At 43.4% G+C, this 16,153-nt stretch overlaps 1 protein-coding gene across 2 annotated transcripts in view; it reads left to right on the plus strand.

The window, feature by feature from the left end:
• SLC38A1 (solute carrier family 38 member 1) overlaps window positions 1–15,400 on the plus strand; it is a 58,961-nt gene extending 43,561 nt beyond the window's left edge. Inside the window, exons 11-16 of one of the 2 annotated variants that reach the window (XM_084810640.1) lie at window positions 268–347; window positions 4,162–4,262; window positions 6,128–6,246; window positions 7,598–7,739; window positions 7,841–7,938; window positions 8,935–15,400. In XM_084810640.1, the coding sequence (XP_084666766.1) occupies window positions 268–347; window positions 4,162–4,262; window positions 6,128–6,246; window positions 7,598–7,739; window positions 7,841–7,938; window positions 8,935–9,036 (642 nt within the window). In that variant the 3' untranslated portion in view covers window positions 9,037–15,400. The remainder of the gene's footprint in view (window positions 1–267; window positions 348–4,161; window positions 4,263–6,127; window positions 6,247–7,597; window positions 7,740–7,840; window positions 7,939–8,934) is intronic. The other variant, XM_084810639.1, reaches the window with a different exon arrangement.
• The last annotated feature ends 753 nt before the right edge of the window (window positions 15,401–16,153 follow it).

The following is a 16,153-nucleotide window of genomic DNA, read 5'->3' on the forward strand; positions in this document are numbered from 1 at the left end:
AGGAGTCCTTTAGTCAGAGTAAGAGAATTTCTGGTTTCAACCCATTATGGGGTGCTATCCCTCACATTATATTGTCATGCTGGGCACTGCTACACATAGCATGCAGCTGTTAAATGCACAGGAGTTCTGCCAGAGCAAAAAGGTGGTAACTGTAGTTGAAGAATAGAGAACATTCCGACTCAGATATCTGAAACAATGAAGATTTCTTAATGACACTGGGGAAAATATTGTCTCTCCTGACTCTGTTTTGTTTTTTATTTTAAACAGACTGTGTATGCTTTACCCACCATTGCATTTGCATTTGTGTGCCATCCGTCGGTCCTGCCAATCTACAGTGAACTGAAAGAGTAAGAGCATATTCATTGTTACAGTATTAAAGAAAATCATTTTGTTAGTACTGAGTTCCACTCTGCACCCGTGGAAAGGAAAGGTTCCTCCTGTGCAAGCACCGAGTCATTACTGACCCCTAGAGGGACGCTGCTTTCGCTGGCGTTTTCATGGCAGACTATAGCGGGGTGGTTTGCCATTGCCTTCCCCAGTCGTGACTACCTTTCCCCCAGCAAGCTGGGTACTCATTTTACCTTGGCCTCGGAAGGATGGAAGGCTGAGTCGACCTGAGCCGGCTACCTGGGACCCAGCTTCCACTAGGATCGAACTCAGGTCATGGGGAGAGTTTCGGTTACGTTAATTTGAGAAAACAGCAGGATGGACACACACCGTTGTCTTAAATTGTCTATAATCCACCCAGAGAACAATTGTTATTGGTAGGATTAGAAATGTAACAAACAAACAAAAGAGAGAGAGAGAGAGAGATAGGCTTGGCTCACTTAGGGTGTAGTTTGAGGGGGCAGTGTAAAAACTGTGGGGCTTTCTTTAGATCTGCACAGCTATTAACAGCAACAATGCTAGCAATTATTTTGCATAAGAGGATGTTAGACTGCAGCTAATTGCTGTCTGGCTCAAAGGCAGCTAAATCTGATAGTCACAAACAGTGGCCTCTTTTTTTGAGCTTTCAGCATTATGTGCTTTATATTAGGTACCATATTTTTAAACTTTTAAAAACCTATTGTAAACCTTCTACTATTAATCTGAAATGCAAAGTTAGCTAAACTCTGAGGTAGGCTGAGGCCTCTTTTGCTTTGTGTATGTGTTGTCCATATAAAAGCACTTTTCAGTGCAATCCTAAACATGTCTACTCAGAAGTAAGTCCTACTGAAATTTAGTGGAACTTAGGGCACAATCCTATGGCCGCTAGTCAGCGGCTAGACGGCCATAGGATAGGTCGGTTCCCAGGAATCGACCTTGGAGCCCATGCTCCGAGGTTGGTTCCCAGAGAACCGACGCCCACCCCTCCCACGCCACCTTGTAGGCAGCACGGCTCAGCGCGCACTCTGTGCTTGTAAGAGCAGCGTGGAGTGGTGAAAACGGGGTGTTCCCAGGGGTGTGGCGGGGAGGTCAGAAATGCTGGTACTACACACCCTATGTGTTGTCCGGCTGCTGCTTCCCACACTCCGTGGTCAGCTGTCTAGCCGCGAAAGCAGAGTAGTGGGAGCAGGGAAGAGATCCGCTCCTCACCACTCCTTCCACCCTGCACTGGATAGGCAGTCACCCCCGGGGTCGGAGACGACTGTTGATCCACATAGGATTGCTCCTGCCATCCTAGGTAAGGGTGTATAGTTGGGGTCTCCAACATGATGCCTGTAGGCACTAGTACGCCCACGGACACCTCTTGACACCCGCCACACTCCCTAGCCCTCCTGATTTTTTTTTTAAATCATTTTATTTCTTAGGATTTTTTAATTAAAAAAAAATAACTGGGAGGTTAGCATGCTGCAAAGCAATGCAATGGCCTCCAGTCCCATCTCTATTTGGGTTCAAATGTGTGGTTTTGTATTTTAGCATTCAGGCTTCACCTTTGCCTAGACTTCGGTTCTTGGGCAAGTTTATTTTCCTACAGTCTCATGAGTTTGCCTTCTGGGAAATAAGTGTTTTGTAAATGTAAAATGGCAGCCATTTTACAAACAGGCAAGCCCCTGCCATGACAGCCATTTTGTAAGAGCAACTACAACACTCAAAATTCCAAATGTTCCCACTGACCCAAAAAGATTGGGGACTCCTGATGTATAGGATAGCAGCCTTAGGCTGTATAGGATTGCACTGTTAATCTTCCATAGAATTTAGCAACATTGAAAAATGTCTAATATCCTTACTATTTAGGGCCTCAGCAAGTGCCCTAGAGCTGTCCCTGTGCCTCTATAATTACATGTAGTTCATATAATTTGTACATTTACACAAAGATGTACGCAACTGCTTAACTGAGTCACATTAATGCTCCGTCTAGCTCAGGGGTGTTGAACCTCTTTCAGCCCAAGGGTCTCATTCCATTTCAGAGAAGCTTTTCGGGGCCACATTCCAGTGGTGGGCTGGGCCAAAATACCCCAAAGACCAGCATGTTTTAGCTTAAAGCTCCTACTGCCAGCAACTCAGCATTGGGAGAGGCATTTCAACCTTTTAGAATGGGAACAAAACTACACAAAAGCCAGGAATCCACCAAATGATTGTTGGACAGGGAAAAGGGGTGGGACCAAAAGAAGGGGGTGTGCCCATCTGAGGAACCCTGGGGGGCCAGATTGGGACCCCAGGGGGGCCAGATTGAGACCCTGGGCCTGAGGTTCTGCACCCCTGATCTAGCTGAGTGCGTTTTCAAAGACTGGCAGTCCCCTCCAGCACTCTTGTTTCTAGGACGAATGGAGGAATTCGATCTTTGTGAATTCTTTGTGATGAGACAGTGACCGGATCCACACCTCTTGGACTAATGTGCAGATTGGAATATAAATATACTTCGGATTCTGCACTCCTTTGAATTTTGTGGTGCAGTACTCAGCTCAAATAACTTACTAAATATGTTTTTAAAATGGGTATTTTTGGATAAAACACATGTAGGGAGCAATCCTATTGGGATAGGTGTCCGCTTCCAAACTCGAGACACCTGCCTATCCAATGCACGGTTGGAGAAGCACAGAGGGACTCCTCTCCTCCATGCTCCAGCCACCCTGCATTTATGGCTAAATGGCCGATTTTGTCTGTCTAGCCACGGGGACAAGGGTGGGGAGACCAGACGGCACATAGGAGGCATCATACTGGCACTTCCACACTCCCTGCCCCCAGGAACACCTCCTTTTGCCCCACTCTGCACTGCTCTTATGAGCACAGCACCAGGGGACAATCCGTGCCGCCTACAAGGTGGTGGGAGGGGACAGGGAGATGGTTCTCTGGGAACCAACCTCAGAGCATGGACTCCGAGGTTGGTTCCCAGAAACTGACCAATCCTATGGCCATCTAGCTGCTGTCTAGCGGCCATAGGATTGTGCCCTTAATGTGTTTTTAAAATGTGTGTTTTAGGATAAAACACATTTAGAAATGCACATTGTGTGAGAAAAGGTTTCAAAAATATGTCTTTAAATATGCATGTTCATGTGGATTTTTTTAAAAAAAATCTGCAAATTAATGCAAAAACAAGATCGAACAGAGTTTTGAATGAAAATATGTGAAACTGACACAAACCAGAAATAGAGACCTTGCTATCTGAGGCCCTTCAACTAGAGGTGCAAGTTATTAAAACCTACCACCTTATGAAAACAATGCACATGATGTATCTTTGAGCCACTGCCTCCCTCCTTACTAGTTGTAGTCAGTTATAACATATTATGGTTACTGTTGATTACCTGATGCTTCATTAGAGCCAATGTGACAGGAGTGGGGGGAGTCATCACTTAGGGTGCAATCCTATGCATGTTTAGGCAGAAACAAGTCCTACAACTCCCAGCATGCCCCAGCCATAGACTTCAAACTTTGAAATCAAAGGATTTCAAACCCTCCATTAATTGGAGCACCATTTTGTTTTCTGTAACCTCTCTAAACCTTAGAAACCATGCTGCCATTGTTCTTTCAGTCTTGTCCATTTGGAGAAGACAGACTGAGAAGAGGACAATTGTTTCGCCCAAGACATTCTCCTTCGTCTCTGCTCTTGGGGATCCCAGCATTCTTTACTTTTACCAGTGAATATGGTTGTGCCAAAGTATATAGTCTGCAGTGTGTATTGAAGTACAAATTATTCATTCACCTCCCTCCCTCCCTCCCTCCCTGCTTTATTTTTTGCAGTCGTTCCCCGAAAAGAATGCAGATGGTTTCAAAAATCTCTTTCTTTGCCATGTTTGTCATGTACTTCTTGACTGCTATTTTTGGCTATTTGACGTTTTATGGTACGTAACCATTTTTTGCTAATGTGTATGAAAGTCGAGATAGTTTCTTTTTCCTTACTGTACCTTTGCAACAAGATGTTGAAAACTATACGTGTAAAGCCCTTTTCAGGCATTCGGTATCAGAGTTTTGACATGGGTTTCGATCGCTCTGTGCACATGGAGGCTGGCTTTCAGAATAGGAGACCCCCCTCTGTCTGTGATTTGGAACTCTGGTTTTCCCAGGTTCCAGCCTCCACGGATAGAAGAAGGCCTCCTATTCAGAAAGTTGCACTTCCCATGTAGAGAATAGGGATGGTGGAGGAATCTGTCCAGGGGGTCAAATCCATCAAGCTTTGGCAGCTCGGCCCCCAGACTCCAGTTCGCAGACTTCCACTGCTGCCATTGCCAGCCGTGGTGTATTCCCTCCAGGGCTGGGAGGGAGAAGGAGGGACTTGTGCACACTGACCCCGCCACTGGCTACTGTACACAAGTCTCTCCTTCTCCCAGGGCCTAGGAGGGAGGAAAGACTTGCACACAGCAACCCACTGCGGCTGGAAGTCTGTGAGTTCTGGCGCTGAGCCAGGGGTTCCAGGGAAATCCATTGAGCCCCAAGAGGGCTGGACATTCCTGGACTGGACATCCCTAGCAGAGAGTGACTGAAATGTATGATGCAGGGCTAGCACACCCTCCTCGCATGTTTACTCAGCTTGGATTTTTAATGCCTGAATAGAGCTTGTGTATTTTTAAAATATATGCACTACTGCCTGCTTTCTGTTTGGTTTTTTTTAAAAAAAAAACCCACACACACACATTGTGAGGTGGTTCTTCCTTTCTCCCTCACCATGCACAGAAGGTAGCATCCAAATCAGGGTATCCAAGGTCCTCTGAAGATGGCCTTTCTCCTTCCCTTGAGATTGTACCTGTATTCTCTAGTGCTGTGAAGAACAGGGTGGGGAGGAAGTGCACAAACTGGAGCGCTGTGCACAAACTGGAGCACTTCACCCAGTGACCTCATGCTTAGGGGGGTACAGGTAACAGCTGCGCAGGCTTACAGGTGATGGTATGAATGGAGCAGGAGAGGCCTTATCAAATTGTTAGCTTCGTATTGTACACAACAAACCACAGTGGGCAAAGTTTTGATTGCTAGCAGAGATCTTTGGCTCAACAATAATACTTAGTATTTGTTCATGCATTCATTTATCTACCTCTGGCTCCAAACAAAACAGCATACCAAGGTCTCCCTGAGAAGAACTCCCATTCCAATGTTGTTGGGTTTGCCAGTTTTTTGTATACTTCTTGTTAAAGAGGGGAAAGTAGCCTGAACATAGCTTTTTAGTTCAAGAACACATCACTCCCACCTCTTACCATTGGAATGTCATTGTGTAGAATAATCTCAAAGACTTTAGTAATTTGAACATGATTAATGAAAATAGTTTTTATGATGTTTTAAATGTGTCATAATATCCCAAATTATAATGATTTCATGAATTTACTTGTAAAATGTCAGTATCTTTGCAGTGTTCAATAGCAACTGGGAAACGCTGTGAGTTAAGCCCTTGTTTGGAGGCTTCCTTTCCCCATTTGGGGCCAGAGCAGTTGGCAATCCACACCTATGCATGAAGTAAGTTCTGCATGGAAGGAAGCTTCCGCTGAGTTCAGTGGGACTTACTCCCAAGAACGTGTGTATCAGGTTGCACCCTGACTTTGGATTTCAAGGATCACTGGTGCGTGGTTTAAAATGCTGTTCTCGATCCAGCTTGCTTCCTCAGCAGCCCTGCTGCCTGCGCATTAATCACTTGTTGTTTGCGATGGCTCTTGCTAAGTGGCAGCTTCTATGAATTAATTGCCTAACTGCTGGAACAGCCCTCTCGTTGTCTTCCCTGCAGAAACTGTGCAGTCAAATCTGCTTCACAAGTACCAGAGTAAAGATGACATCCTCGTCTTAACAGTGCGCGTTGCCGTCATTGTTGCAGTCATCCTCACAGTCCCGGTGTTGTTTTTCACTGTAAGTCAGTCTCTCCTGTTCCTTTGGGAATATATTTCCATTTCCTAGGAGCAAGCATCTAATTCTGACTTGCTTGCTCATTTAGATCTTATCTTGCTAAAGGTGGACTGCAGTTTAGCGTCAACCCCCACCAATCTCTCAAGTAAACGAAAGCAGTATGTAAAATATTTTTGCTCAAGCCCCACAAAATAACAATAAGGTTAAGAACTCCAACAGCAACTCCTAATTTCTACCTTCATTAAATGCATTCACATCTAATTCTTGACTTTCTCCCAGAAGAATAGTTCCCTGCTCCAGGCTCAGGCAGTTTTCTTTGACCCAAGAAAGCCATCTCTTCCTCTCAAATCAGCCTGACCCCCAGGATGTGTCCTCCCCACACACATACATCGAGGGCCTACAGCTTACTCCTTGTCCATCTCTTTCCTCCTCAACTCCCTGTTACACTGATCTGCCCTGTCATTCCCACAAAGTAGCTGTGTTTATAAGATCCTCCTGAGTCGCTCAGCTTTATCAACCCATGCACACTATCTGATATGCATCTGATCCCCACTTTCATATTCTACCTGCTTGCACATTGCACCTGACCACACTTCAGATAGTGGATATTGCTCAGCAGGAGTAGAACTATCAAAGTTGTTTGCAATTTTCCCCTGCGACATTTATTGTCCTTGCTTCTAGAGGGGCAGCTTTCTGTGCTCTTTCTTGATGCTAAAGTACTGAAACAGGAGCACTGGGGGGGAAAACCCAGCTGGAAGAAACAGGAGGCCCATATGGGCATGTTGAGGGTTGGTGGTCACCAATAGTGTAGTGCAAAAGGTCAATTTAAGAAGAGAAGCTGAGTACTTGGCATCTCCAGATGAAATGCAGAACGTAGTTCCTGTGGATTCCTAGGCAATTACCCCACTAGTTGGCACCATTGAGCACCATGCCATGGTATGGGCTCAAAAAGCCACCACAAAGCAAAACTCTTACATATTTTGGTGCAGGATTATTATTTTTTTATCCTTCCCCATTTGATTCATCATAGCAAGTCTGATTTGTGTGAGATAAAGGATGAATTTCAACCCTGGCATAAGAGTAATTAATTTTGACACTAGAACAAACAATGTTAACATGAAAAGCCTGCAGCTGAAAGAAATAGCATCTGTTGGAAATGCAGACAATCTCTCTCTCTCTCTCTCTCTCTCTCTCTCTCTCTCACACACACACACACACACACACTCCTCCAGAATGACTTTGGAACCAAGCAAATTAAAGTGCAATATACAAAACCAAGGAGGAAATTACTAAGAAGGATGGCTGCCCCATGCAAATTTGCCTGACAGATGTCTTCTTTGTTCCCCCCTTACAGGTGCGCTCGTCTATATTTGAGCTTGCTAGAAAAACCAAATTCCACTTATGTCGTCACATTGTGGTTACTTTGATCCTTTTGGTGATCATAAACCTATTAGTTATTTTCATACCTTCCATGAAGGATATTTTTGGAGTTGTAGGTACAGTATTCTAATTATATTTGAATAAGAAATGCGTTATTTTGTTCTGGCATGCTTAAACTTGTCAATTATAACAAGATTCATTTATTTGTCTATGATAGGGGTAACGTCTGCCAATATGCTGATTTTTATTCTTCCATCATCAGTGTATTTAAAAATCACCCACCAAGATGGATCAAAACTGATGCAGAGGATTTGGGTAAGTTTTATGGATTGGTTTTGTTGTAGTAATCTTCTCTAAACCAGTTCTAAAACTGCATGCCTCCCCACGTATAACAAAGGTAAAATAAAGATTTACACCGTAAGTCAGGAGCATGATGTGTGCTCCAGTACACTAATCGAACTACTACATGAACAGGCTTCCCAATTCATTTCAGTGGAGGCAGGGGACAGACTGATACTTAGAAAAGATACATTGGCATTTTAGAGTCTACAGCAAGATTTCTTTGGATCAGGGTATTTGTAATACTGATGAGCTAGGTTTGCAGGAGATGCCTTGCCACCCAGTCATAGGAGCCCATTTCTCAGCTAACAAGATCGGGCCAATAAACCATAGGAAAACACAGCCAAAGTTTCTGCTGCTGTTCACGCTAGGTGGGAGAGGCAGTTAAAAGAGCCCTTTTCCTGTACTGTAGCTCCTGCAGAAGTCAATCAGTGTGTGGAATCAGTAGCCCTCCTCAAACATTCCAAATCACATGATTAGCATTGCGTGGAATAGGAGAGTGTGGGGCTGTGCCACCTAGCCCCACCATTACATCCCTGATGGCTCTTTCCCTTCCCATCCACACTTGCGGGGGCAGCAGGGAGGTCTGAATAGGGGAGCCTACTCTGTCCATGGGAATCCTGATCATGCAGGAAGTGGGGCCACTGGGAATATGGGTTCAAGGCCAGTAGGCATCCTCCCACTCCACACACTGTTAATTGCCTGATATAGACCTCCCAAATAGAGCTAAGTTTGCCTGGCCTTCCAACTGTTGCTTAATACAAGATATGGTTTATGTTGAAAATTAGTTGCCATCTAAAGCTTTAAAATATAGTGTGAAATGCAACTTTCCATGAATAGCTGGAAAAAATAGTGGTTCAATCACACATGTTGTTTGCTTTACCTTTAAGATATGTCCGCTTAACTTTAAAGCCTAATCTCTTTATGGAAATAAGTTCTGCTCACTGAAGTACTTTTCCATTTTGGTTCCAGGCATCACTCTTTCTGGCATTAGGAATATTGTTTTCCCTGGTAAGCATTCCTCTTGTCATCTATGACTGGGTGCATTCAGGAGATACCACTGAACGCCGCTGAGACATTGAGAAGAACACATTTCCATTTTGCTACTCACCAAAATCACCATTAGCCCATTTTGTCAATATATCCCATTTTTCATGAGTTTCCTACATTAAATCAAAAGAATGAAATACTAGTAGGATGTATTTTCCTGAGGGAGACGGTTGTTTCACTGTAATTTGTAATGCTTTTTTCATGTTCCCACAAACTACTGGATCAGTATTAAGTATTTTAGGATAGTCAGTACAGTTTTACATACGCATAGATTTGTCCATTGGCCATAGGTATTCTGTGCATAGTAACTGACACTAAAATGACAGGGGATACTCTCTATTTAGGTCATATACATGCAAAATATATCAATTTATTTTCAGCTAAGATCAGTTATCCAGCCTTGATCAAATACATCTCTCACTCTTGGAGATAATTTTGCATCTGCCTAAGTGTGCTGGTGTAGGAATGGATAGATAACTTCGTGTTTGGTCACAGATGGAATCTAAAGGGTGTTTAGTATCAGTAAGCAAAGTCTGTGCACAATTTAGCCTTAGGAGTTCACCGCTGTGGGAATTGTCTTTTACACTCAGTTTTGTTATAACCCATGACAGTTTCATGTGTATATAAGAAATGGTTATGTTCAAATAGATGTTCCTCTAGGGACAGGGTAGACTGCTGGCAATTTCAGAATTGTTGGCATCAGTTTGGAACTGCAGAGTTGATGACTTCTTAATGAACACTCAGTCTGGTAAATTGCTGGAAGGTTATACTGGAAAAGAGAAGATTTGCTTAGACTTTGGCAGTTTCAAAGTGGGATCCCTCTCTGAATCACAAATGGTTATGAAACTGAGCGAGCACAGAGGCAAAAACAGGTGCTTGTCTCCATTCAGAAGGTGGGCTGACCATCGTTCTGAAGACTATACCTGCATCTATCGCAAAACCCTGGCTGCTTTTACTAGATAAATAAAACCTCTGGAAATCAGCCTCAGTGACTGGATCTCACTGAAACTGAACATTTAAAGCAGGGGTGCAGGACCTCAGGCCCAGGGGCCACATCTGGCCTTCTGGGGTTCTCTAGAAGGCCCTACCCTTTCTCCTGGTCCCATCCCTTTCCTCCCAGCCACCAATCATTTTGTGGTTTCCTGGCTTTTGTACACTTTTTCTCTCATTCTGAAATGTCAAAATGCCTCTCCTAAGGTTTAGTTACTGGCATTAAGTGGAGATATGCTGTGAATTGAGTATCTGTATCCACCCACTGTCATCCTCCATCTTGATGATAGACTCACTGTAATGCGCTCTACAAGAGACTGCCCTTGAAAGATGGTTGAGAAACTTCAACTGGAATAGAAAGTTGCTGCTCCTGACAGGCACTAGATAGCATGATAATATTATGCTGGTCTTAAGATATCTGTACTGATTACTAGTTTGTTTCTGAGCCCATATAAAACTCCTTCTCCCAGTTCTTGCTCCAGGTTCCATTCATTATGGTCATTCGGGTTTTATTCTTTTACTATGGTAGGCCAGAACTCTGGAGTGTCATTCCCCACAAAGTTTGCCTCTCCGTCCTCTTACTAGAATCACTCTGCCCCCTCTCGCTCCACAGCAATTAAGAGAGAATAAAAAATCTCTCATTGGCACCAATGTTTTTTTTTTTAATACTTTTAACTGCCACATTGCGGGGGGAGAAGGTTGGAGGGAGTCACAGGTGGGGAGAGAAGAACTAAACCTCAACTCCCCATGTGCTACAGTCCTAATCCAGATTAAGGGGCCCCACACGTACTTCTGAGTAAAGAAAAAACACATTGGAAGCTGCACACTAGGTATTTAACATAACATGTAGTTTGACCCTAAGACAAACAAGATTCTGTTGCAGGTGGTGAGAAACGCTATCAGGAGCAGGAGCAAATATAGTTGAACCTATTTCTAAAGCCGGTCAACACTGCAGTTCTGTGGGCTTTGTTTTTGGTTCTTTCCTTCGTTATTTCTATTTTATACCTGGCTTGGGGAGTAGGAGTAATAGGTCGGTTTAGAAAAAGAGTTTTGTTGAACTCTTTGCTTTTATTTTCCATGGTGTGTGCTCTTAGTCACCTCTTTGAAATTCTTTTCATTCTGCTGGTTTCATTTCCATTGCAGTGCCCACAGTTTTATACATGAGGCCTAAATTCATAGATAAATTCCCCCAGGCAACCGTACCTCCTTCCCCCCATGCACTGAGACAGTATTCCTGGGATGGGGCCCTCCAGGCACCAAAATATAAGAAACTGGCCCAGAGGTGATGTGTGAAATAGCGTCCTCAGTGCCAAAGTGACATTTGTAAATACACATTGTTAGTTGTATGAATTGATGAGTTGCTGGTTAGGAGGATTTCTACTCCTTTTTCATCACAATAGCAAAAAACTAAAAAAAACAAACGGGGGGCAGGGAAGAGGCTTAGCTGGTGCCAACAAGGATATATACTGATCAGCCAGTAAAAAGACCCGTCCAGGTTGGTCATAAGTTCCATCTCAGTGCCATGCAGGAAAACACATTTCAAAAACTGACTTGGACAAATGTCTGTAATAAGATAAGGAAGCGTCCATGCAGCAGACCTGTTTTGGAACCAATGACACACAGTGCAATCCTGTACATGTTTACTCAGAAGGAAGTCCTATTGAGCTAAAAGGGTCTTACTCACAGATAAGTGTGTATAGGATTGCAGGGAGAGGGAGCAATCCTATTGGGATAGGCAGCTGCCTCCAAACTCGGAAGGCAACCGCATATCCAATGCATGGCGGGTGGAGGGGATCTTCTCCTCTGCGCTCCAGCCACCCTGCCTTTGCGGCTAGACGGCCAATTTTGGCTGTCTAACCACAGGACCTCAGAGCTGGTGGGGCGGTGGGAAGCCGGACAACACATAGGAAATGTCATATTGGCACTTCTGCACTCCCCACCCCAGCAACGCCCTCTTTTGGCCCACTCCGCGATGCTCTTGCAAGCATGGAGCCCGGGGACGTTCCGTGCCACCTATGAGGTAGGGGGTAGGGAGGCGGTTCTCCGGGAACCAACCAATCCTATGGCTGTCTAGCCACTGTCTAGTGGCCATAGGATTGCACTCTAAGGATACAGTCTGAAGGGTGACATGGTGTTCTTTGCTGGACAGACCTGAGGCCCTCATGCCAACTGACAAGGTGCTCTCAAAATTCGAAGAGAATAGACTCCAATATAGTGAAAAGATCTGTGGTCAATTTAAACAAAGGAGGAAACAGGGCACTCTGGTGTTTGTACAAAGCACTCGCACGTGCTTTCTGAGTGGTAGCCTGAGTCATTTCAGTGCCTACTGTCAAGTATAGATGCCTATATTTTTATTATGATTATGATTATTGTCCTCCTTGTATTTTTTCATAATGAGAATTTCTGGATTATTATTATTCATCCTTTGGATCAACCAGTATTTGTGCTATCCAGTTCTGGAGCCTACTCTGTAGAATAATTATTATCCTGACATTCACCGTAGCTGTACATTTTTAACCAAAGCCCAAATGATAAACTGTACATATTTAATCAGTACTATTCCATACCTGCTATTATAAATCTTTTGCCTCATTTTGCAATGTGCTACTTTAGACGGTTTTATTTATCACCCCTGCAAAGCGCTTTATGGTTATTATCTTGCTCCTCTTCACAAGCACATTGTGAAGTAGTTCAGTAATAGTGTCATTTTACAGACCCAGAACTGAGGCCAAGCGAGGGAATGAATTGTTCATGGCTGAGCAAGGATTTGAACGTAGGTCTCCAGTCAAAGTCCAGCGTTTTGGCTGTTGGGTCATTTTGAAGGAAATGCAAGTTGTTTCTGAGTTTGGACTAACTTATGAAGTTTTATAGTAGATTATTTTTGTCTTAAAAACAAAGAAAAGATCGTAATATAATATATTGTGGCATCCTTGCAGATAAATTACCAAACCGTTAGCAATGGAGAGGAATAGCATACAAGGTGCTGGCAGGGGACCACTTTAGGGTTATGAAATGGGACTAATTGGAGTATTGTCAGTTAAATGATAGTTGGTTCCCCCTATTTTAGGCATCACTGCTTTCTACAGTGATACATTACACTACCAGGCAAAGCCACTACCATCCAAGAAATACATTCATTACCTGGGCTAATTTTAAAGTGTAATTCAAGCTACAGAGAGATTTTAAAGGAAATAAGTTAGAATTCCAGCTTTCAGCCTTCCTACATCATTTCAGATGTCACAACTACTCAGGGTTGTTGGTTTTTAAACCCTGGGTTATTGTGAAAGAGCAGGAGTGAGTAAGTGTGCTGGTTTCCACTGCCTGATTGCTCTCACTTGGATTTAACAACCTAGGGATTGTTCATGGGTTGTTTAAACCTCCCACTTGCAGCAGGTGGCAGGATGAGGTGGCAGGAACCAGCATGCTTCATTCACAACAACCCAGGATTTAAAAACAACAACAACTCTGGGTTGTTGTGATGTCTGAACTGGGCCTCAGTCTCCACCTTCCCTGTCCTTCTTTTGTGTCTTTTGATAATGACCAGGAGCAATAATGGCCTGGTTAGCACAGAACTCTAAGCCATGGTGTGGTTTGTTGAATTCTTGTTTGTTGTTGTGTCCAAACCCATCTTCATAAACAAACTGTGGTTTCTTAACCAGCTACATCACACAAATAGAAGCCACGGTTTGTTGTTGGTTTACGAAGTCTGGCTTGGTTAAACTATGGTTCATCATGACGTCTGAAACCAGAACTGTGGCTTGTCCCTGGCTTGTTTCTGCTGCTGTCTGCCCTGAAACAGAGGTACCCAGTGAGAGGTGCCTGAAATTGAAACTGCTCTGAAGGTTGGCTAAATGGACAGGAAAGAAACAAACCAGAAATGGGGGTAATAACCCATGGTTTCTTTGCTCATCTGCAAGACCACTCATGGCTAAAGCAATAAACCATGGCTTAGCGTTACATGCAGCCATAAGTGAAGATGGCTTTGAAAGGTGATTAGAAAAATTCAGGGAGAATAGGTCTATCAACAGCTGTTGGCTATGATAACTAAATAGAAGCGCTATGTTCAGAGACAGTGTTTCCATGAGTACCATCTCATGAATACCAATCAGGAAAGGGCAAATAGCAAGGGAGGCTGCTGCCTTCATTACCTGCTGTGGGCTTCTCAGAGGCCTCTGGTTGCCCCTTGTGGCAAACTGGTTGTTGGACTAGATGGACTCTGGGATTGATTCAGCAGGGCTCATGCATTCTAAGAGCTGATTATAAAGGCCTTTTTCAGTCATTCGCTTATAAAACAAAATGTGCAATTGCTGTAGAGCAGGGGTGGGCAACCCGCAGGGTACATCCCCCCCCCCAATTTGCCAAATATCTCCTCTCACCACCACCCCATTAGCATATCTGCTGAAGGAAAATCACATTTTCCCAGCACACAAATCATAATACTTTGTCCATGGGGAAAAAAGAAGGGAAGTGGAAAGGTAAAGGATAGCAAAGCTACTCCCCATTACATTACATACAATATTGCAGTATTGCTTGAACACCAAAATACAGTCTGGATGAAATGAAGGCAAGAATTGTTCCTATTTCTTTCCTTGGTCCCAGTTCCACAACCTTATTTCTGATGTAGTTTTTACAAAATCACAATAGAATGTAGTGGCTCAGATCTCCTGTGAACAGGGATCTTTCCTTATTCAGAAATTAGCATTTCTGGTAGCGCTGCTTGGCATCAGGAAAGTACTTCCTTGTGTTGTTTTTTAACTGAACGTGTCTATTGTTTCCAAGTATAAGGCCTTCCATTATCAAATGTGAAGATGTTAACACCGAATGACTTTGTTAAATACAGGGCTGATGGGATCTTGAGGCTCACATACTGTACATTTGCCCAAATTTTGTTTTTGTTTTTAACAGCAACAAAAAGAATCTATGCAGTTGTGTTGTATTGTAGGAAATGTTTCATTTGTGTATGTATATATATATATTGTAAATAAATAGGATGCTTCTATTTTTGCAGTTGTGTACTCCATAAAATGAAAGTGTTGAGGCAGTCTGACCATAAGAATAATAAAAAGTGTTTGTAGCCAAATCTGAATAGTAGCATCAACGCCTTAGCTTTTGACTATATTTGCCCTTTCTCTCTCTGTCCTGCTCCATTATACCCTGTAACAAAGTTTCCTAAAACAAGCCTTCAGCACATATAATTGTATTGTTTACTGTAGCACATTTCTAAGAGCACAACCTAATGAACTGCCAGAGTTTATTCTTAACTGATATATATTTCTCTGTGTTTTCTGGAAGTAAAATATACTCCTTTTGCAGTGCCCTTTACTGTTCTATGCTGTGATTCAGAGTCTTGCATGTATTCAGATGCTCCCATGAACAATAAAACTGCCTTATACCATATCAGACCATTGGACTAGTACTGTCTACTCTAAACTGGCGGTAGTTCTCCAAACTCCCGGGCACAAGGAAGGGCCGTAGTTTAGTGGTAGAGCAGATGCTTTGCATGCACAAGGTCCTAGCCTCAACCCCAGGTAGAGCTGGAAAAACAAACTCCTGCCTGAAATCCTGGAGAGCTGCTGCAGTCAGTGTTGACAATACTGGGCTAGATGGACCAACAGTCTGACTGTTAGTATAAGGCAGCTTACTCTGTTCCTATGGTTTACCCCTGCTACTTCAAATCCTTGAACTGAAGATGCCTGGGACTGAACCTGAAACCTTATGTATATGCTCCACCAGTGAGCTGTGGCCCTCACGTGCAACACCTCCACTCCCCATTGGATAGTGTAGCTATGTATGGGGAGGGTAGTTTGGCCCATAGCAGATCTCCAGATCAGGATGGTTGAGTATAATCCTCTCCATTTCAAAAAGGCTGGCACAGGAACCCTGAAATGGAGGTTATTCAACAACATGGCATGAGGGGTTGTATATCTGTGACAATGAGAATGGAAAACAGAAACAAATGAAAATGTTCCATGTACGTAAGAACAACACCTTTGTCTTTATTGCATTGCCATTTGTGGCCAGTAGTGCAACCACAGCAGACAATTTTGAGTGTGTGTGTATCACAACATTGGTTATTAATCTTCTGAGGCTATTTTCAGTACACTGGCGGGCAATGAAAAATAAGCTGAGGAAAAGGAATAACAAGTGGTAT

The sequence above is a fragment of the Heloderma suspectum genome, chromosome 7 (genome assembly GCF_057233095.1).
Source record: "Heloderma suspectum isolate Gila_16-S chromosome 7, 16-S_ref, whole genome shotgun sequence".
Taxonomy (NCBI): Eukaryota; Metazoa; Chordata; class Lepidosauria; order Squamata; family Helodermatidae; genus Heloderma; species Heloderma suspectum.